The sequence below is a fragment of the Centruroides sculpturatus genome, unplaced genomic scaffold (assembly GCF_000671375.1).
Source record: "Centruroides sculpturatus isolate CEXI.00-Female unplaced genomic scaffold, Cexi_2.0 scaffold157, whole genome shotgun sequence".
Classification (NCBI taxonomy): domain Eukaryota; kingdom Metazoa; phylum Arthropoda; class Arachnida; order Scorpiones; family Buthidae; genus Centruroides; species Centruroides sculpturatus.
The window spans coordinates 147,816-172,233 of record NW_019384522.1 but is presented as its reverse complement, the minus strand read 5'-3'; the positions used below and the strand labels follow the sequence as shown (position 1 = coordinate 172,233).

Below are 24,418 nucleotides of genomic sequence, written 5' to 3'. Positions count from 1 at the left end.
GCAACAATTCCAATATTTTTGTAGCAATAAGTCTGTTGTGAAAACAAAATTATTGCACATTCTTTGAAATTTTGAAAAATTGCCAGCACAGAAATTCTTTACACAAAAAAACAAGCATTTATTTGCAAACAAAAACAGACAATGACATAAAGATTGCTGCTAGATGTCAATGAAAGTCATACCAAATGACAAAAAAAAAAAATATACAATGAAAGCACTCTCTTGCATGTGCATATTTTAAATGAACTATTCCCAATATTTTTGATCACAGTAGTAAACAAGATATTGTTTTAATATTGAAAGACCTGAAAGAGTCCTAATTCATAGATGTAAAAATTCCACTTAACAAAAAATATAATGAAAGCAGAAAGTGAGAAAATCTCAAAATCTTAAATGAAAATAAAAATAATTTGGAAATAAATAAATTACATATTATGCCAATTATTTTATCTGCAACAACTGTGTGCCCAAAATCATTAGTGAAAAATTTTAAATTGCCGAGTATTTATGATCATATTATTCTGAATATGATTTCTAAATTTTTTTGTATTAAAATTGTAAGAAAAGTCTTCAAAAATTGAACCTAAATCTGTTCGAAATTTTCTTTTTTCCAGATTGGATAAATGTTTCTAGCAAAAGCTGAGAAGTGCATAATTCAAATAATAATAAACAGGAGTAATCAGTATAATTGTTGTTGTTTCTTTTTGGCTAATTTTTAAATATTTGAAGCTAAAATGAACACTATGTAGGGCTATTTGCTAAATGATATTTATTTTGTTGAGAAGAACAATCAATTAGGATAAACAGATACTTTATCACTACTAAATTGTATCCTTGTAACTATTGAGTTTTCAATAGATCGTTCAGGAGTGTATGGTTTATGATAGTGCAAGTTATGTGAAAATTTTATTTCTGTTCTATCAATTTTTGCAGAGTATATGCTAGTGTGGGTTATCTGTATAAAATTACAGTAGTACTTTCAATTGTAGTTTTTGATGATGATTAAAATTTCTCCAAGGTACACAACAGTTATAGAGTAGATGAGTGTTTTCCAACTATTAATCCATGGATAGACTGAAGTTGAGAAATTGTGCTACAAATATACAACAAAGGCTCAAATTAAAGATGATAAATTTGTAAGAACATACATCAGTAATAAAATGAGTTAACAGTAATTGATGAAAATCTCATATGATACAGAAACAAATATGAACTGTTATTGATAGATTAATTTACTGATGGAACATATTATCTAAATTGTTTTATTAATGTTATGCATATACAGTTGATAAAAGTACTTAAATTAACAGATTTTGTTTCATTTTTGAGACTTTCAGAAATACAATATACTTTTTAAGATACAACTTATTAAAAAAGTTATTAGCAATATGAAGTTATCATGAGATAGGAAAAAAATAAAGGCTATTACTGGATTGTCTTATTGATACATCACATGCATATTTGAATTAGTTAATTTGTTTTAAGATTATAAAGATATTTTTTAAAAACTGAACTGTGCTTTTAAATGAATTTGAGTTCTTAAGCAAATTTCTAAGCAAAACTATTTTAAGAAATCCAAGTTTTTATTACAGTAAACACACTTGGATTATTTATAAATCTATCAGTTTAACAAAACCATTTATAATAAATTAAAAATTTATACAAATTTGTTATCTTCACTGATTAAAATCCAGTTTTCTTAATTTAAATATTTTGAATATATAGTTAAACATAATTATTTTCAAATTAATAATAAAAACTTCTAGAAAATTTAAATTTATGCATTAATTGCATGAATAAAACTGCAAATGTATTTAAAAAAGAGACAGAGCTTTTAAAATAATAAAAAATAATCAATATTTTTACTTAATTATTAAAATGAAATATTAAAAACATGATGACTTTTTCGTTGTTGTTGTATTTTTAAGCTATCTTAAAAACTTATAAAACATTTCTCCAAAAAGTCATTGTGATGAAGGATTTTAATTATAGAAATATTTCAACATCTGGTTTTCACTTTTGGAAAGTACATTTTTTTAACCTAAAAATTTATTAATTTACAAATTCAGAAATTATGTATCAGTTAACTGAATTAATTGTTAATGTTAATTCAAATTTTGACTGCTTATTTAAGTTATTTATTCTTATTTATTGAAATATATATAAACAAAGTCAAATTATTGATCAATGTTAAATAATTTCAAATTTGATTATACTATTCTAGCTGATAATGAACTGTTAATAATAGTAATAATTAGCATATCTAATACTAGTAATAGTAATTAATAATAGTAATTTCAAAATTTCAATAATAGTAGTAATAATAATAATAATAATAATAATAATTGTAAAATTTTAATATTATGTTATATAATTAAAAGATATTTTGATATTGCTTGTATCTTTGATATTGATATTGTATCTTTGTATTTTGATATTGCTTACAGACCTAAATAAGCTGAATATTTAATTTAATTTTTAAGTAATTTTTAATGAAAAAAAATTATAAGACTATCATAATTTTTAATTAATTCAAAGATGATAAAATTTTAATTTTATTAAATTTTTATAGTTTGAAAGTGGTTGGTCTTATGGTGATTATTGGAGTAGCGAAAGGAAAACTCATCCACGATTAAAACCATATAGTTTATTAAGTGATAGAGTAAGTTATACAAAAAAATATTAAATTGATTAAATTTTGTTATTTTTATTAATAATAGATTAAATATTTTAAATTGAATTAGGAAAAAGAATGCTATGAAGAGCCTGTAAGAGAATCTTTAAAAGCAATTTTAGCTCTGGGGTGGAAAATTGAATTAACTGATTCATCTCGAGCATCAGCTTCTCAAGTAACTTCTCCAAAAACAGTGAGATACTTTTATTTTTACTTTGATAAAACTTTTACAATAAATAAAATATATTTTGAAAGAATATTTGTTTTTAGTTATTTTTTTTATTTTTACAGTCAAAATTATTTCAGAAATTTAAAAGAGATTTTGCAATGTAACTAACTAGTTTTACACAGTGCATAAATGGTTAGTGTTATGGTTAGATGTGAAAAAATATTTGCATTCTGCACAATATACTTCATTTATGCAATTACAGATATATGCTAAAACTTTCAGGTGCTTTTCTTCCAGGATGTATTTATTTCTCAAATTATGTTTTCATGCCAAAAACATTGAAGGATACTTTGATGAATGCATTTTTAAATTATCCATAAACTGGAATTAGCAAGAATAAAACTAGACCAAAATGCTGACCATTTCAAAGAAAATAAAATTAAATAGTAATTATACAATGACAAAAAATTAAACTATATATTTTCTTATTTTACTAAGAATATATAAAAAGCACATTGGAATGAATATTTCTGTGACATTTTCAGACAGAATTTCTCAGATATTTATTATTAAATGTATTAAATCTTAGAATTTATTTTTAAAACAACTTAAAATGATGTGTATTCTTTAAAAATTTTTTAAAAATGAAGCAAATTTTTAAAAAAACTAATGAAATTTTGCAATTTTAAGCAGTTTTAGTTTGTATATTAATTTTTTGGGCTGAAGGTGTTAATTGAATAGTTTAATAGTTTGTTAAATATATAAATTCTTCTATTTAAAACAATTTTAATAATTTAAAAAATTTTTATACATAATTTAGTGTTTTACAACACATTATATTAATTTAATAAAAATAATTAACATTGAAAAGGAAATAAATTTGTTAATTTTGTTGAAATAATTTGATTTTTTGATTTGAATATTTTTTATTATATTTACAACTATAACATTTTTAAAATCAGAGAATAATAGAATAAATTTTACATTTTATTGTTTTCCTGACTACTTTATTTAATAATTAATATATTTTTGTAATTGTGCCATTGCCCTGAAATTGTTACTGTTTTTGCTTATCAAAGCCAAAGAGTAGCCTTAAATAAAAGGTTGACTCTACCTTTCTCTGCTGTTCTTGAGGTGTTAAAAAGAACAAAATATGAAGATATTTATTGTTTATTTTAATTTTCTGAATATTTTTATATTTTATTGTTGTCCTGGCTATTTTACTTATTAAAGAATAATATTCTATTAACATTATTTTAATCTTAACATTCAACAATAGAATTGCTGAAATATTCAAGTATTTAAATAATAACAAGTATTGGAATTATATGTAATGTAGACAATGGTTCTTCTCAGTATCAAAATGTTTATAAATAAAACACTATACAAAAAACTTTAAAACTTCTTTAAGGAACTTTCTTTTTTTTCCTTATAATTTTTGGATGTGAATTTATTACTATTTACATGATATTTACTTGTATAAAGTTAAAAAATTAATAGAAAAATTTTTTTATTGGTATAATTATATATGATAAAGTATGATGTATAGATACATCATAACAAAATTATTACAAAAGTTGCTTCTAGCCCTTGATATAATTATATTAATTAAATTATCAACAACTGTGAGGTAGATAATAGTGAGGGCTTATCAGACCAATGATGGGCACAAACGCTCAGGGATCAAAGTGAAAACAATTTAATAAACACAAAAAATTACTACATAAGTATAGGATTTTACTATATTTTGGGTTATTACTATTTAGGGTATTACTACATTTTGGGTTTTCATTTCCATACTTATGTAGTAATTTTTTGTGTTTATTAAATTGTTTCACTTTGATTCCTGAGCATTTATCTGCCTCACAGTTATTGATAATTTAATTAATATAAGATACATCATACTTTATCATATAATTGATAGTTGATAGATACATGATAGAGTATAATAGATGAATGAATATGAAATTTTTGTTTAGTGAATTTGAAATTATGCTGTGTACAAAACACATTTTGATTTGTTGTTTATATTAATAATCATTACAAATCTTGATTTAAAATCTTTTTTAAATTATATTTGTCATCAAAATAAAGTTCTGTGTAAAATAATAAATCTTTAATTTTATTATTTAATTAATTTGAGATGTAATCAAATCATCATGTAATCTTTTCCCATGTATAGTTTTATTTTCTGTTCACTTTTTTGTAGTTAACTTTGACTTGAAATATTTATTAATAAACTACATAATATTTATAAACAAGCAGGTATAACTGTGAGTTTTTTCCCTTTAAACTAAAGTAGGACTGCAATTATCTGAGCTCCAATTATTTGAGGTTCTGCATTATATGAAGTGAATCTGAAAACTAAACTTAAAAACTAATTTTCTTAACTCTAAAGACTTGNGATACATGTCTCTTTGGGGTATAAACATGGACATTTTATCTATGATGAGTCTGATATTATGTGTCGGATTCTGCGTAAATTATCCGGCTCACATATCTTACGCCTATATTTGTTCTCCGTATCAAACCCCCAATGAAAAAATGAAAGACAGTCTGTATCGTATCGGTTATCCAATATGTCAAGGATCTCTGTCAACTATTTTAGGAATTTTATTTGTATACAGAGATATGTACGCTTTCATTATATTAGTAAAAATTGTATTTCTTATTGCATTGGAAACTGCATTTCATGCATTGATTTTTGTTCCTGTTGTTCTTTCTTTAATCTCTTCAATCTTCATTAAAGCTAATAACGAAATATAGGGCCAGAAGCAAAGGAAAATATTTTCGGAGAATTTACTATTGTCTATTTAAAATAAACTTACAATTTTAAAACTTTTCAACATAGTTTATTTTTATTTAATTTGACGTTATATTTGTATCAGTGGTTAGTTCTAAAAATAAGTCACGATATAGTGTATTTTTTTTTCTTAATTTGTTTCAATTAAGAACATAAATCCATATCCAACAAAAGGTTTATCAGTCATGTTGTTTCATCCGTAATATAAGGAACATCATCTGAATATCTGTTATACATTATAATAAATCTGCTATACCCTGTTGTTAATAAGAATTATTTTTGATTGTGAAACATGAAAAAAAAAATTATGCCAATTGATTCTGACAAACAATCAAAACCAACATTTTAAAATTTCATGTGTACTAGGAAGTTATTTTAGATAAAATTATATTTTCATTTCTAATGAAGCAGTTTAAATTAGCTTTTTATTTGAGGACTTCTTTAATATGTTTAAAAAAATTCAAAAATGAGCATAAAATCATTATTTTCAAAGAAAGAAAAAACATCAGCTACAAAATATATTAGAATGTGGAAAAGCATCAAGAATTTTTTTGGCTGTTTATTTCTGGAAATAAACTTTTATTATGTTTATATAATTTATAATTTGGAAATAATCTGCTTTTAATAAATTTGAAAAACATATTTCTAGTCAGGTACATGATATGTGCAAATTGTTTTGAATTAAAATATTTTTTCAGTGTTTGAAAACAATTAAATTCATGACTATAATTTGTGTTTTTAATACATCAAAGGTAGATTATACTATAATGAAAAAATGTACTTTAAACAATAAATATATGAAATTGTGTGTTTTTTTTAAATTACTTTATTCTTACTTGAATTTTAGGTGGTGGGCTTCATCCTCAACTTGTTCCTTATGATTTACTTACTGATAAAGAAAAACGTAAGAACAGAGATCGTTCACAAGAACTACTAAAATTCTTACAGTCAGAGGGATATCGAACAGGAAGGTCAGAAATGATAAAAATTATATATTTTAAATTATTTGCAGATATTCTTTCATTTAATTTAGGAATATAATTAATTAATTATAATATCTTCATTATTTAATTTTTAGCTTTTAATACCATGCAAAGTCAACATGATAATACTGCCATAGTGATGCTACAATAAGAAAAATCAAAAGTACAATTCATATAATCAAATGAGTGTCTTCAGTCTGGTAGTATTGTGATATTATCAGTCTAAAGATAATGAGAAAAGTAGCTGATGGCAGATTAATTATATGTGAATAAAAATATCTTCTAGATCTGTTTTATTATTAGTTTTTAATGTCAGTTAAATGCTGATCAAAGTTTTTCTTTTCCTGATTTTAATAGTCATATAATTTTACAAAAGACCATAACAAACTTTAATAATTCATCTTTTTATTGAAACATAACCAAACAATCATCTTAAATAATTGGGCTATAGCTTTGCTAATTTAATGATTAATAATAAGTAATTTGCTACTAGAGATAGACACAAGGTGCCATATTTTAACTAAATTAATAATTATAATTTTAATAACTAATTAAATAATTTAAAATCATCTGGAAGAAAAGAACTGACCTGGGCATGGCTTGAACCCATAACCTTTGCTTGCTGTGCAGTGTACTTGCCAGTTGCACCACCAGAACCCCAAGCTAGCCTTTATGTGGTTAATGGTTCAGATGGCACAACTGACAAGCACACCACACAGCAAGCAGAGGTTATGAGTCAAGCCCTGCCCCGGGTCAGTTCTTTTCTTCCAGATGATTCTAAATTATTTAATTAATTATTAAAATTATAATTATTTATTTAGTTAAGAGATGGCACCTAATGTCTACCTCTAGTAGCAAATTATTTAGTATTAATCATTAAATTAGCAGAGTTATAGTTTGATTATTTAAGGTTATTATTTGGTTATGTTTCTATATACATATTGGGCTTTGCAATGTTTGATATACATCTTTTTATTTTTGAAAATGAAAAGATGGTTTATTAAGGTATTAAGTAAATTATATGATTTAAAATTGGAAAAAGAAGAAAGTTTGATCAGCATTTAAATAATATTAAAAAAGATGAATAAACTAAGATTAATTACAGTTTGGATATACAGTCAAACCTTAGGGTACAATTGCCCCTGTTTATGAACAATTCGGTTTACAAACAAAATTTTGAATGCCATATTTGTTCTGGATTACATACAATAACTCAGTTTCTGAACAAACTACTTGGCAGAGCTGGTTGTTAATGGTCAACTTCCTATATTCCCTATGATAAAAAAAGTCAATGTCCTCACCAATGAACAATAGGATTACCAATTTAGTACTGGCATCGAAATTCACCTTGTGTCATTAGATAACTCAACACAAACCATCAATGATGATGATATTCAAATTAGCTTTCAATGTGCACGCGGGTAAGATACTACTCCAGTTTTTAGTAAGTGTCACAATTCAATTTAAATCAAATTAATTAATAAAAACTGAGTTAATTGACATTTATGTAATATAAATGACTTCTAATAATTCATATTTAAAAGTTCTTAACTCAAATTAAATAACAAAATTAATATTATAATATATTACATATTATAATATTAATGTTTAATATGATATTTATTAATACTAGATAGCCAGTTAATTAAAATTAAAAATAATAATTAAAACTATGTTTTTTACACTGAAAGTAAAATTAAAAATAAAATCAAAAATTAAATCAAAATTAATTAATTTATTTATTAAAATTTAAATTTAAGCAATTGAAACATAATATTTCAGAAAATGTGGATAAAGTACTGTTGTCTGTCTTGATTCATTTGGTTATACAAGTATTTCATCCAGGCAGAGTCGAGTCTCTATTTATAGCACTTTTTGTAAAGTGTTGGTTTCAGTTTCAGTTGGTGGTGATGAAACATTTTGCTTTTAATATGTATATAAAATGGATATAGATAATATTATATTGCATTTTGTAGGCATTTTTATGCATGAAATGCTACTAAAAGGGTAAAAAAGGCTTTGCTTTGGGGGATGGGAATGGATTAATCCATTTTACATTGTTTTTTTATGAGAAAATTTGTTTCAGTTTGAGAACAAATCAGTTTCCAAACAACTTTTAGGAATGAATTAAGGTCGTAAACTGAGGTTTGACTGTGTTTATAAAAACAAAATATATTATATTTATATAAAACTACNTTAAATTTTGTTATTTTTATTAATAATAGATTAAATATTTTAAATTGAATTAGGAAAAAGAATGCTATGAAGAGCCTGTAAGAGAATCTTTAAAAGCAATTTTAGCTCTGGGGTGGAAAATTGAATTAACTGATTCATCTCGAGCATCAGCTTCTCAAGTAACTTCTCCAAAAACAGTGAGATACTTTTATTTTTACTTTGATAAAACTTTTACAATAAATAAAATATATTTTGAAAGAATATTTGTTTTTAGTTATTTTTTTTATTTTTACAGTCAAAATTATTTCAGAAATTTAAAAGAGATTTTGCAATGTAACTAACTAGTTTTACACAGTGCATAAATGGTTAGTGTTATGGTTAGATGTGAAAAAATATTTGCATTCTGCACAATATACTTCATTTATGCAATTACAGATATATGCTAAAACTTTCAGGTGCTTTTCTTCCAGGATGTATTTATTTCTCAAATTATGTTTTCATGCCAAAAACATTGAAGGATACTTTGATGAATGCATTTTTAAATTATCCATAAACTGGAATTAGCAAGAATAAAACTAGACCAAAATGCTGACCATTTCAAAGAAAATAAAATTAAATAGTAATTATACAATGACAAAAAATTAAACTATATATTTTCTTATTTTACTAAGAATATATAAAAAGCACATTGGAATGAATATTTCTGTGACATTTTCAGACAGAATTTCTCAGATATTTATTATTAAATGTATTAAATCTTAGAATTTATTTTTAAAACAACTTAAAATGATGTGTATTCTTTAAAAATTTTTTAAAAATGAAGCAAATTTTTAAAAAAACTAATGAAATTTTGCAATTTTAAGCAGTTTTAGTTTGTATATTAATTTTTTGGGCTGAAGGTGTTAATTGAATAGTTTAATAGTTTGTTAAATATATAAATTCTTCTATTTAAAACAATTTTAATAATTTAAAAAATTTTTATACATAATTTAGTGTTTTACAACACATTATATTAATTTAATAAAAATAATTAACATTGAAAAGGAAATAAATTTGTTAATTTTGTTGAAATAATTTGATTTTTTGATTTGAATATTTTTTATTATATTTACAACTATAACATTTTTAAAATCAGAGAATAATAGAATAAATTTTACATTTTATTGTTTTCCTGACTACTTTATTTAATAATTAATATATTTTTGTAATTGTGCCATTGCCCTGAAATTGTTACTGTTTTTGCTTATCAAAGCCAAAGAGTAGCCTTAAATAAAAGGTTGACTCTACCTTTCTCTGCTGTTCTTGAGGTGTTAAAAAGAACAAAATATGAAGATATTTATTGTTTATTTTAATTTTCTGAATATTTTTATATTTTATTGTTGTCCTGGCTATTTTACTTATTAAAGAATAATATTCTATTAACATTATTTTAATCTTAACATTCAACAATAGAATTGCTGAAATATTCAAGTATTTAAATAATAACAAGTATTGGAATTATATGTAATGTAGACAATGGTTCTTCTCAGTATCAAAATGTTTATAAATAAAACACTATACAAAAAACTTTAAAACTTCTTTAAGGAACTTTCTTTTTTTTCCTTATAATTTTTGGATGTGAATTTATTACTATTTACATGATATTTACTTGTATAAAGTTAAAAAATTAATAGAAAAATTTTTTTATTGGTATAATTATATATGATAAAGTATGATGTATAGATACATCATAACAAAATTATTACAAAAGTTGCTTCTAGCCCTTGATATAATTATATTAATTAAATTATCAACAACTGTGAGGTAGATAATAGTGAGGGCTTATCAGACCAATGATGGGCACAAACGCTCAGGGATCAAAGTGAAAACAATTTAATAAACACAAAAAATTACTACATAAGTATAGGATTTTACTATATTTTGGGTTATTACTATTTAGGGTATTACTACATTTTGGGTTTTCATTTCCATACTTATGTAGTAATTTTTTGTGTTTATTAAATTGTTTCACTTTGATTCCTGAGCATTTATCTGCCTCACAGTTATTGATAATTTAATTAATATAAGATACATCATACTTTATCATATAATTGATAGTTGATAGATACATGATAGAGTATAATAGATGAATGAATATGAAATTTTTGTTTAGTGAATTTGAAATTATGCTGTGTACAAAACACATTTTGATTCGTTGTTTATATTAATAATCATTACAAATCTTGATTTAAAATCTTTTTTAAATTATATTTGTCATCAAAATAAAGTTCTGTGTAAAATAATAAATCTTTAATTTTATTATTTAATTAATTTGAGATGTAATCAAATCATCATGTAATCTTTTCCCATGTATAGTTTTATTTTCTGTTCACTTTTTTGTAGTTAACTTTGACTTGAAATATTTATTAATAAACTACATAATATTTATAAACAAGCAGGTATAACTGTGAGTTTTTTCCCTTTAAACTAAAGTAGGACTGCAATTATCTGAGCTCCAATTATTTGAGGTTCTGCATTATATGAAGTGAATCTGAAAACTAAACTTAAAAACTAATTTTCTTAACTCTAAAGACTTGTAAAGAAAATTTAAAATGATGTTACCAGTAACAGTGTGATAAGTTTCTGTAATCTCTACTAAAGTATTTTAGATTTAGTTTCAACAAATTTCAAGACAAGAAGCTCTTTTATAATATAAAATTTAAAATAATAATGTGAATTACAAATGATTTGTTTCTATTACTTTATGTTGTTTAGAAAATGTTGTTTAGACAATGGTTTTACTGAACTTGATTTCTGTAATATTTAGGTAGATTGTAAAAAATGAAAAATAAAATCAGTATATATCAACTAATAATGTATGTATTTAAAAGTTTAAAGGTTTAGTATACATAAATATTAAATTGTTAATAGAATATAAAGGCCATAATTTTAAATATTGTTTGCAAAAAGAATTAACAAAAAGAATTAAAAGTGGTAATTTTTGATTGATGATTATATTTATTCTATGATTTAATCTGATTTTTAGGGAGAATCAACCCATTCATACAATCCCCAACCTGTTGATCTCACAACACTCACATTGAGCAGAGAAATGCAGGTAAGATAAAATTTAAAACAATTCAATTTTATCTTTTTGAGAAAATTTAATCTTACATATTTTTATGTAGAATATGGCAGAAAGATTAGCAGAAAATACTCATGATATATGGGCCATGAAAGTTAAAACTGAAATGGATGCTATTGGTAAGCCATAAAATATAAAACATTTATAATTAAATATTATTATTCTACACATTATAAAAACAAGTGCTTTATTGATGTTATAAAAAAGTTATAAAAAATGATTTTGAAAATTTTAATTTTTAAAACTAATTTTTTAAACTTTTCATAATTTTAGAAAAATGTATAGTTTTGAATCTCTTTAATAAATTATAAATAAAAAGAGTGTATTTTTTTTTCTTAATTTGTTTCAATTAAGAACATAAATCCATATCCAACAAAAGGTTTATCAGTCATGTTGTTTCATCCGTAATATAAGGAACATCATCTGAATATCTGTTATACATTATAATAAATCTGCTATACCCTGTTGTTAATAAGAATTATTTTTGATTGTGAAACATGAAAAAAAAAATTATGCCAATTGATTCTGACAAACAATCAAAACCAACATTTTAAAATTTCATGTGTACTAGGAAGTTATTTTAGATAAAATTATATTTTCATTTCTAATGAAGCAGTTTAAATTAGCTTTTTATTTGAGGACTTCTTTAATATGTTTAAAAAAATTCAAAAATGAGCATAAAATCATTATTTTCAAAGAAAGAAAAAACATCAGCTACAAAATATATTAGAATGTGGAAAAGCATCAAGAATTTTTTTGGCTGTTTATTTCTGGAAATAAACTTTTATTATGTTTATATAATTTATAATTTGGAAATAATCTGCTTTTAATAAATTTGAAAAACATATTTCTAGTCAGGTACATGATATGTGCAAATTGTTTTGAATTAAAATATTTTTTCAGTGTTTGAAAACAATTAAATTCATGACTATAATTTGTGTTTTTAATACATCAAAGGTAGATTATACTATAATGAAAAAATGTACTTTAAACAATAAATATATGAAATTGTGTGTTTTTTTTAAATTACTTTATTCTTACTTGAATTTTAGGTGGTGGGCTTCATCCTCAACTTGTTCCTTATGATTTACTTACTGATAAAGAAAAACGTAAGAACAGAGATCGTTCACAAGAACTACTAAAATTCTTACAGTCAGAGGGATATCGAACAGGAAGGTCAGAAATGATAAAAATTATATATTTTAAATTATTTGCAGATATTCTTTCATTTAATTTAGGAATATAATTAATTAATTATAATATCTTCATTATTTAATTTTTAGCTTTTAATACCATGCAAAGTCAACATGATAATACTGCCATAGTGATGCTACAATAAGAAAAATCAAAAGTACAATTCATATAATCAAATGAGTGTCTTCAGTCTGGTAGTATTGTGATATTATCAGTCTAAAGATAATGAGAAAAGTAGCTGATGGCAGATTAATTATATGTGAATAAAAATATCTTCTAGATCTGTTTTATTATTAGTTTTTAATGTCAGTTAAATGCTGATCAAAGTTTTTCTTTTCCTGATTTTAATAGTCATATAATTTTACAAAAGACCATAACAAACTTTAATAATTCATCTTTTTATTGAAACATAACCAAACAATCATCTTAAATAATTGGGCTATAGCTTTGCTAATTTAATGATTAATAATAAGTAATTTGCTACTAGAGATAGACACAAGGTGCCATATTTTAACTAAATTAATAATTATAATTTTAATAACTAATTAAATAATTTAAAATCATCTGGAAGAAAAGAACTGACCTGGGCATGGCTTGAACCCATAACCTTTGCTTGCTGTGCAGTGTACTTGCCAGTTGCACCACCAGAACCCCAAGCTAGCCTTTATGTGGTTAATGGTTCAGATGGCACAACTGACAAGCACACCACACAGCAAGCAGAGGTTATGAGTCAAGCCCTGCCCCGGGTCAGTTCTTTTCTTCCAGATGATTCTAAATTATTTAATTAATTATTAAAATTATAATTATTTATTTAGTTAAGAGATGGCGCCTAATGTCTATCTCTAGTAGCAAATTATTTAGTATTAATCATTAAATTAGCAGAGTTATAGTTTGATTATTTAAGGTTATTATTTGGTTATGTTTCTATATACATATTGGGCTTTGCAATGTTTGATATACATCTTTTTATTTTTGAAAATGAAAAGATGGTTTATTAAGGTATTAAGTAAATTATATGATTTAAAATTGGAAAAAGAAGAAAGTTTGATCAGCATTTAAATAATATTAAAAAAGATGAATAAACTAAGATTAATTACAGTTTGGATATACAGTCAAACCTTAGGGTACAATTGCCCCTGTTTATGAACAATTCGGTTTACAAACAAAATTTTGAATGCCATATTTGTTCTGGATTACATACAATAACTCAGTTTCTGAACAAACTACTTGGCAGAGCTGGTTGTTAATGGTCAACTTCCTATATTCCCTATGATAAAAAAAGTCAATGTCCTCACCAATGAACAATAGGATTACCAATTTAGTACTGGCATCGAAATTCACCTTGTGTCATTAGATAACTCAACACAAACCATCAATGATGATGATATTCAAATTAGCTTTCAATGTGCACGCGGGTAAGATACTACTCCAGTTTTTAGTAAGTGTCACAATTCAATTTAAATCAAATTAATTAATAAAAACTGAGTTAATTGACATTTATGTAATATAAATGACTTCTAATAATTCATATTTAAAAGTTCTTAACTCAAATTAAATAACAAAATTAATATTATAATATATTACATATTATAATATTAATGTTTAATATGATATTTATTAATACTAGATAGCCAGTTAATTAAAATTAAAAATAATAATTAAAACTATGTTTTTTACACTGAAAGTAAAATTAAAAATAAAATCAAAAATTAAATCAAAATTAATTTATTTATTTATTAAAATTTAAATTTAAGCAATTGAAACATAATATTTCAGAAAATGTGGATAAAGTACTGTTGTCTGTCTTGATTCATTTGGTTATACAAGTATTTCATCCAGGCAGAGTCGAGTCTCTATTTATAGCACTTTTTGTAAAGTGTTGGTTTCAGTTTCAGTTGGTGGTGATGAAACATTTTGCTTTTAATATGTATATAAAATGGATATAGATAATATTATATTGCATTTTGTAGGCATTTTTATGCATGAAATGCTACTAAAAGGGTAAAAAAGGCTTTGCTTTGGGGGATGGGAATGGATTAATCCATTTTACATTGTTTTTTTATGAGAAAATTTGTTTCAGTTTGAGAACAAATCAGTTTCCAAACAACTTTTAGGAATGAATTAAGGTCGTAAACTGAGGTTTGACTGTGTTTATAAAAACAAAATATATTATATTTATATAAAACTACATATTACATTGCTAAGTTAAATTTACATTGATGCATCATAATTTATAATTTTATATTATAAATTATACATCATTTATAATTTACAATTATTTTCAGCTTTTGAATTAGCATGAAAATAGTTGAAAATGAAATGTTTCCTTTTAACTTCTAATTTTAAATATTTATTGTTCCATAATAACAAAATATATCATATTAAGAGAGAAGACAAAAGTTTAATTTTTAATGTTTCAATTTAAATTTATATTCTTTCAGAAAATTTAGTATATAATTAAATCAGTAATGCTAATTAATTTAATAAAAATTTTAAATTTGTTCTAATATTTTTATTTAATTAAAAAATATTGATTTTACATTAGCAGAGATGTAACCATAAAATTTTGAGTTTGGGTCACCCACATTTCTGATAGCTTTATAGATTTAGCATAGGTAGGTAGGCTACTGTAAAGATGCAATAGCCCAAGATCATTTGCACATTATTGTGCTATATTGATAAGACAGCTCCTTGCATGTTCTTGATCATCAGCAAATTTAATGGACTTGATGTATTCACCATGTATTCTAACTCCTTTTGCATTTTCCATAACCTCGGTCATCATTTCTTCTGAGTATATATTAAATAAGTCAGGGGAGAGTAAGCACCCTTGTCTTACTCCTTTTTGGATATTTATTAAATCTGTAAGACAGCATCAATTTTTACCTTTGCTTGCTGATCCAAATATAGTCTTTCTGTTAAATTAGTAATCTTCCCTTCAATTCCAATTTTTCTTAATATGGTAAAGAGTTTATTCCATCTTATTCTGTCGAATGCCTTTTCATAGTCTATAAAGCATGCATAGAGATTTCTCCCTTGGTTTATGAATCTTTTGCCTAGCATTCTCAAGCTGGCTATGGCCTCTCTTGTTCCCTTTTGTTTCTGAAACCCAAATTTATCTGGTCCGATGTAAGCTTTAATTTTATCTTCAATTCTGTTCTTTATTATCTTTAATAGTATTTTTGAAGTTGGGATATTAGGCTTATTGTGCGGTATTGGCTACATTCTACTACATTGCTCTTTATTGGTAGTGGTATCATTATTGTTGTGGAATAATCCTTAGGCCATTCTCCTTTCATGTGTATCTGGTTGATTAGCTCAAATAGAGATCTTTGTAACATGTCACCTCTGTCTTTAATAAATTCTATTGTGATTTGGTCTATTCCTGTCCCCTTCTTATTTGTTATTGAGTTCGGTGCATTTTTGAATTCATCATGTAAAATGGGGAGTTCTTCTTCGTTGATTAGCGGGGTTTTTTGTCTAATTGTACATCATTCCTATACAAGCTTTACACATAATCACTCCATCTTATAGTGATATCCTCTTCATTAATCAGGAGTTTACCATTTTTATCATTTACTGACCCTATTTTGATTGTATTATTCTTCTTGGTCCATTTCCTAATCTCATTAAATGCAAGGTCACTTCAGCCTTTTCTTTCCAACTCCTCAATCATCTCACATCTCTCTCTCCATCACTCCTCCCTAGTCTTTTTACTTTCTCTTTGTAGTTCATTTCTCAGCCTCTTATATTTTTTTTGTCCTACTTCAGTATTTACATTTTTCCATTTTCTTTTCTCTTCAATTTTCACCATCATTTCTTGTGTGATCCATGTTTACTTACATCATTTTGTTTATTCCCTATAACCTCATTGGCTATATTCAATATGTTCTTTTTAATTTAAGGTAGTTCCACTTATCTTCAACTCTATCACCACCCATGGTCTTTCCAATTGCTTTGTCCAATCTTTGTTTGAATTGCATACTTGCCTTCTCATTCCTTAACTTTTCCAAATTCCATTTTTACCTTCCCTTTTTCTTAAGGATCTCCTGTATTTTAATTTACTGTTCATAATTACGAGATTATGATCACTCTCTGCATCTGCCCCTGGGTAGCTGATTGACTTCGTGACTTGATTTCTATATCTTTCTTTCACCATTATGTAATCAATCTGGTATTGTTTTTTGTCTCCTGGACTTTTCCATGTATATCTTCTTCTTAAAGGTGTGTTGAACCAAGTATTTGTAATAAAAAGTGTGAGGGGCTCAGCTGTGGATACGGAGTGGTAAGACTCTAGTATCACTTACTCAGCAACTATTCTCTAGAATAGCCCTCTGTTTGTCTAACAAGGATGGTTTTTCTATTCAAAGAAATCGAGGGTGGAGGGCTTTAACCAATAAGTTCATTTACAGTTTGAATGTTAATTTAAAATGGAATTAGATGATTGTGTAATCACCCTCTTTCTTACGTCAGGATTCCTGACACCAGTTAATCAATTCTTTTAAACGCGGATTAACACATGTTATCCTTAAACTCGGGATTCAGAGGAACTAAGGAAACTTAAATGAAAATGAATGTCTAATAAGAACCAAACCATTTTATAAAACAAATCGAAACATTTAATGAATCAAATAATAAAATATACAAGGAATGAATATAATCTAAATCTAACTTAATCTATCTTATTTCTAACCTAACGCGTGACAGAGTTTACATCGATCTATTCAGAGCTTATATTACCTTCACCATATTTTTTGTATTTGTTTATTGTTTTTTGTATTGTATGAGGATCTTCTTCCTTCTTATTTCTATTCTTCTCTTTTATTTAGTTTAACGTCTTTCATATGACGACTTTTTCGGATGCATAGTCTTTATCGTATATTGGATTCTTCTGTATGGCAATATCTTCTTCGATGGACTGCCCTTATCGTATGTCGGACTTATTTCTTATGGCAAACTTTCTTCGATGGACTGCGTATGTTGGACTTCTTGCATGGCAACCTTTTTCTAACAGATTGCCCTTATTGTATGTCGGACTTATTTCTTATGGCCAACTTCCTTCGACGGACTGCATATGTTCGACTTCTTGCATGGCAATACCTCGTTTCTACAGTCTGCCTCGAATGGCGGGAAAACGGCCCTTTTATTTGGTCTTCCGTAATGTGTGCAAAAACTCGACTCATCCTGAGTTAGCCTGGGAAAGGAAATCAACTTCCTTTCAAAAATTCTGATGTTTTCTCCAGTTTTAGATAAAATCTTGTTGAAGTTGAAAATATTATTTTCTATTATTTTAATTCTTTTCTCCAACTTATTATTTTGATTAAAATGATCCTCCCTTGAATGTTCAGATCTCACAAAAGGTTTTCTTGTCTACAGAAATCAATCAGTTTTTGTCCTCTGTCATTCCTTTTCCCTAAGCCAAAGTTTCCTGATTTTTTCATCTCCTTCCTGCCCCACTACAGCATTCCAGTCACCCATTATTATTAGGTTTACCTGAGTTGGTGTATCTTTTATAAGTTCTTCGGTCTGCTCATAGATAGCTTCTACCTCCCAATCATCATGTCCCATTGTAGGCATATGCACTTGTATAATTTTTATGTCAAATGGTTTTGCTGCAATTCTTATTGAAATTAATCTACGTTCTGAAATTTTAAGTTATTTAATTTGTTCAGCTAGTTTTCTGTGTAGGATAATTCCTACCCCGCCCTGACCATTTTTTTTCTCCAGAATGGATTACCTTAAATTCCTCACTCCAGAATACACCTTCCTCTCTCCACCTTATTTCGCTTAAACCCAGGATCTGTAAGTGATGTCTTCTCATTTCATATTTAATAACTTTTGGTTTTCCTATTTGCAAAAGAGTTCTAATGTTTTATGTTCCAATTTTAAGGTAAGGATTTCGCTGGTTAACGGCCTGGGAAGCCCTGCTACTTTCCCTGCCGGATACGACACTTGGCCTCCTAGAGATATGGTAGTTTCCCTTTGCGTTCCATAGCATAGTATCATGGTCAGTTATACGAAGATGTCATATTTGCCTTGACTTTCTGGTGTTGAGCCCTACCAGATAATATTATCTTTGGCCCCAAGCCAAGGGTAGTGCTACTGCTCACTACCATGGTATCTTGCTTGGTCTGGCTCCTACCCCTCAAAGACCTGTTTGGCTTGGATGACCCTACCAGTAGCTAAGCTACCGCCAACATAGCTCCCAGGGTCAACAGAGCACACAAGCCCCACCACCACAACAAGGTGAAGATACCATTTGGTAGTGGACTAAACTATATTATTATATATTGTCTTTATATGTAATGATATTTGTATGGATGCTTTCATTGTAACCTTTCATTATAAATATCAAACATGTGCATTTTTAGTTTTATATTTTCAGATCTAAATATTTAGGCACTCCTACTAGTCTGTTAATATTAATATGATGATAACTATAATTCATTACAACAACTTTTACATGATTTACTTCATTTATGGTAATTGCTAGGTATTATATTAAGATATTACATTTACTCTAAATATTAGTGGCTGCTACATTTTTGTAATGGAGATCTTATGGATTATTTTTAATATATAGAGATAAATGACTTTTTCATAAATGCTAGTTTTTACAGATTTACTTTTGAAATGAAGAGAATGTCAAAAAATTTTTATACCATTAAATGATTCAGTTATAAAATTATAAATTAGATTGCCTTAAGATAATAAGTCAACTGTTGGAGTTGGACATAATCATTATTGTATTTTCAAATGTTGTGTTACTCCCATAATTATTTATCTATAACTTAATATCTCCACATAATGAACACTTGTTTACTTTAATGTATTTCCTTTGTGTTGATTGTGAAGATATCTGTTTAAACATTTCAAAAACATTAGTTGAAGAATAAAATACAGATGATTTTATTTGAATGGCAGTGTACATCATGAAATATGTAACCAATTGAATTTGATTTTAATCAAGAACCAATTTCATCAATATAGAAGTTTTATATCATATTCCTCATTCATATTTTTTTAATTTATGTTTTAATGTTCTCATTTTTCTTCTTAAATAATAATTTATTTATCAAAATCCCTTAGTTAAGACTGGGATTTACAAAATTCTGTTTACTTTCTCTTTTTAAACTGCTTATTATTTCTCAAGTCTTGAAATAGAACATTATTCTTCACTGCAGTTTTATTATTTTCTTCTGTTTATCTCATTACTATTTTTATTCTTGTTTTACTGAACTATATTTGATTAAAAATTAAACTTTTGTGTCATATAAATTTAAAGCATGGAAGATTTATATTAACTGTTTTGTTTATAAAATAAATTATATATATTTTAAGATTAATAATCTATTAATTTTTTTGGTTCTATTCAGTTCTGATTAATTTCCCTATTATTATTTTTTCTTTTCCCACCTTTTTTATTCCTTTTGCTTCTTGAAATGCTGTTTATTATTATACTAAAATGTAATATATTTTTAAAACATTTTTATTTTTACATTTTTTGCAAATTTTGGAATATATATTATAAAATGTTTTTGTTTTTCTTATCATTTTTTATACCTTTTTTATGTAAACATAAAAATTATTGCCTAAAATGCCAATAAACCATATAACAAATTTTATTAATCTTATTTAACTTTTTTGCTTGTTGCTTGATGTTGATTCTGACTTTTATATGGGAAATTTTAAAATTCCTTTTAAAACTAATAATTGAATTATATTTTTTATTTTATGATACTTGCTTGTGTTTTTTTTTCTTTTTCTGCTTGCATTGGTGCCTGGTTTTTCTTTCATAATCTTTAGAAGTAGAATTCCTGAAAATACTCATATTCAATCAATCAGTAGGGCTAGCAAAAAATCAGTGCAAGAATCTGGAGAACAGGCTGGATCAACTTCTAGTGGTGAGAGATTTGCCTCATTGCTTTTAGAAAAACTCTTGCAATATTTGGATGTTGCTGCCATTAATATGAAGATTCTAAAACCTAGTGCCAATTATAGTCGTCGAAGTAGTTTCAAAACTTCTACTCGTGATGTGAAATTTTTCAGCAAGGTTTGTGTGAAACTATTTTTTAATATTTAAAAATAAATTTCAATTAATTAATTTAAAATGAAACAAGTATTTGACAAATGGAAAACTTTTCAAATTTATAATATTACATAAATATACAGGGTGTATCAGAATGACATTTTAAAAATTTGGGAGATTGTAGAGGATGAAATTTTGAACGTTTTGATAAAACGACGAACCATGTTTTGTCCGACTCTCTGTAAGATGCCACGCTTTCCTCTGATGGTATTAAATGCTGTAAAGATGCGCTTCGTAAGCTTATGAACTGTTCCTACAGATGTTGCATACACAAGGGACTTTACATAACCTCAGAGGAAGAAGTCAAGAACAATAACGTGACGTCAATGGATGGAAGGGTAGCTACCAAAGTGAAGAGTGGTCATGCACTTCCTACCGCTGTAGAAACTTTATATCACATTTCCGACTATGGGTTTCTTATATCAAAACGTTCAAAATTTTATCCTCTACAATCCCCCAAATTTTTAAAATGTCATTCTGATACACCCTGTGTATATATGTAATATTATAAATTTGAAAAGTTTTCCATTTGTCAAATACTTGTTTCATTTTAAATTAATTAATTGAAATTTATTTTTAAATATTAAAAAATAGTTTCACACAAACCTTGCTGAAAAATTTCACATCACGAGTAGAAGTTTTGAAACTACTTCGACGACTATAATTGGCACTAGGTTTTAGAATCTTCATATTAATGGCAGCAACATCCAAATATTGCAAGAGTTTTTCTAAAAGCAATGAGGCAAATCTCTCACCACTAGAAGTTGATCCAGCCTGTTCTCCAGATTCTTGCACTGATTTTTTGCTAGCCCTACTGATTGATTGAATATGAGTATTTTCAGGAATTCTACTTCTAAAGATTATGAAAGAAAAACCAGGCACCAATGCAAGCAGAAAAAGAAAAAAAAACACAAGCAAGTATCATAAAATAAAAAATATAATTCAATTATTAGTTTTAAAAGGAATTTTAAAATTTCCCATATAAAAGTCAGAATCAACATCAAGCAACAAGCAAAAAAGTTAAATAAGATTAATAAAATTTGTTATATGGTTTATTGGCATTTTAGGCAATAATTTTTATGTTTACATAAAAAAGGTATAAAAAATGATAAGAAAAACAAAAACATTTTATAATATATATTCCAAAATTTGCAAAAAATGTAAAAATAAAAATGTTTTAAAAATATATTACATTTTAGTATAATAATAAACAGCATTTCAAGAAGCAAAAGGAATAAAAAAGGTGGGAAAAGAAAAAATAATAATAGGGAAATTAATCAGAACTGAATAGAACCAAAAAAATTAATAGATTATTAATCTTAAANTATATGTATGACCCCTATATAACCTAAAACCTATACAACAAGCAGATTCAATTATTAATGCCAAATGAACTGTCAAGTTGTTAATTGGGCATAATAAGACTAATTTAATGATTAAAGAAATTTGGCTATAGGTAGTCAGTTCGTCGCTATTTAATGATAAATTGAATAATAAAAATAAATTCAATTTTTAATTTTAAATTTAAAATATTCTGAAAGAAAAGATCAGATTGAAATGAGACTGAAACCTGTAACTCTTACATACCATGCATATGCATTGCCAATTATGCTATCCACATCTTTGCTTCCAAAGTAATTAATTACTCGACTAACTTAGATAAAACTATACATATCCCTCATAGCCTGTATGGTTATATCTAAATTTATCATTCAGTGGAGGCCTAACCACCTACCTATAGCCAAATTACTGTATGTCTAATCATTAAATTAGCCTTATTATACCCTGATTAATGATATGGCACATTTATTTGGCATTAATTACATAAATTTTTATTTTTGTTTACTAATTTAATATAATTTTATTAAAAATCATAAGTATCAAACTAAAATATACAAACCAACTTTTTGTTTTATCAGAAACTAATAGGTAAACCTGTCATTGCCTGGGCAAAAAATGAGAACAAATGTGAGGTTAGCTGACTGGGTGCAACTATCATCGTTGTGCGGTCACAACTATTGTGTGGGAGTGGAAAAAACTCTCTGAGACAGGCTTTCCATCTTTAACTTATTTAATAAAATTTAAAATCTCTTACAACAATTCTTATGATAAGGCATAACACCTCTCAAAGGGAGAGAAACAAGTATGCACAAAAAGTCCAAATGTTCAGTCTATCATTTTTCCTCTTCCAATGATGGTGGTGTGAAAATCGACGGCTCTAGGGTGCACAGCATGGCTTCGAGAGATGTCTTCCTGCAAATAGGTGGACCTGGGCAAATCTGGATGACTCTGGAGAGCAAAGAACAATCCTTGGATGTCAAAAAATCTTTCGTTGGTGAACTGCAGGATCACAAACTTCCGGGAGAGGAGCACTACAGACCAAGAACACTACATCCTTGATTCGCACGATTTTTATAACTTTTCCCCCAAAGTCGTCATTTAATTGGTCTTTCTTTGTCATCTGGTGCCAAACGACACCTGTCGAGGGGTGCAGGAGAGGTCAACTTCATGACTAAACCCGACTCTTCTCTAACCATGTTTCCATCGACTTTGGTCTTTTCAACATCATTTTTCCTTTGTTTAAAATTTTACAAAAAAAAACTTTTATTGTTTAATTGAGACTTTTAATTTCTCCCTTTTGTGTTGTAAAAGGAGATTTTTAAGATCTAATGAGATCTTAAACCACCTCCATCTTGTTTACGTTAATTTTGAAAACAGTCCAAATGCAATATAGGTCAGTTAGGTGATATTATTTTAAAAATTCACCAAAAATCAAGTTATCATTATATTCATATGAAAAAAATCACATACATTTATTAATATCTTTAGTTTTAAATATGATATTTTTCAATACATTTTATTAGAAAAATTTATAAGAAAAATAATAATATATATCAGAATTGACATTTAAACTTGATAATTTTTAACTTTTTGTCAAAATTAACATTGTTTAGTTACCTAGTTTTTTGCTGACAATGAGCCAGAAAGACATATAATATTGTTCTGTACAACTCTATATAACACTTATGCATGTATGTTTATTTGTTGTGAAATTATCACACATTATATCAAACATTTGTTTGAAATCAAAGCTTTATTATGCTACCAACTAATATAATGAACTAATATACTTTATTCACTTCATATTGAACAAGAATATAAATTTTTGTAATAAACATGTGATTTACCAGTAGTAATACATGTAAC

At 26.2% G+C, this 24,418-nt stretch overlaps 1 protein-coding gene across 1 annotated transcript in view; it reads left to right on the top strand.

The window, feature by feature from the left end:
• The window catches only part of LOC111622781 (ryanodine receptor-like), a 420,607-nt gene that overhangs the window by 250,932 nt on the left and 145,257 nt on the right, over positions 1-24,418 (top strand). Inside the window, exons 69-78 of the mRNA XM_023365203.1 lie at positions 2,573-2,662; positions 2,745-2,867; positions 6,296-6,299; positions 6,494-6,617; positions 7,207-7,381; positions 8,879-9,001; positions 11,830-11,901; positions 11,972-12,047; positions 12,981-13,104; positions 20,971-21,175. Of these exons, the coding sequence (XP_023220971.1) occupies positions 2,573-2,662; positions 2,745-2,867; positions 6,296-6,299; positions 6,494-6,617; positions 7,207-7,381; positions 8,879-9,001; positions 11,830-11,901; positions 11,972-12,047; positions 12,981-13,104; positions 20,971-21,175 (1,116 nt within the window). The remainder of the gene's footprint in view (positions 1-2,572; positions 2,663-2,744; positions 2,868-6,295; positions 6,300-6,493; positions 6,618-7,206; positions 7,382-8,878; positions 9,002-11,829; positions 11,902-11,971; positions 12,048-12,980; positions 13,105-20,970; positions 21,176-24,418) is intronic.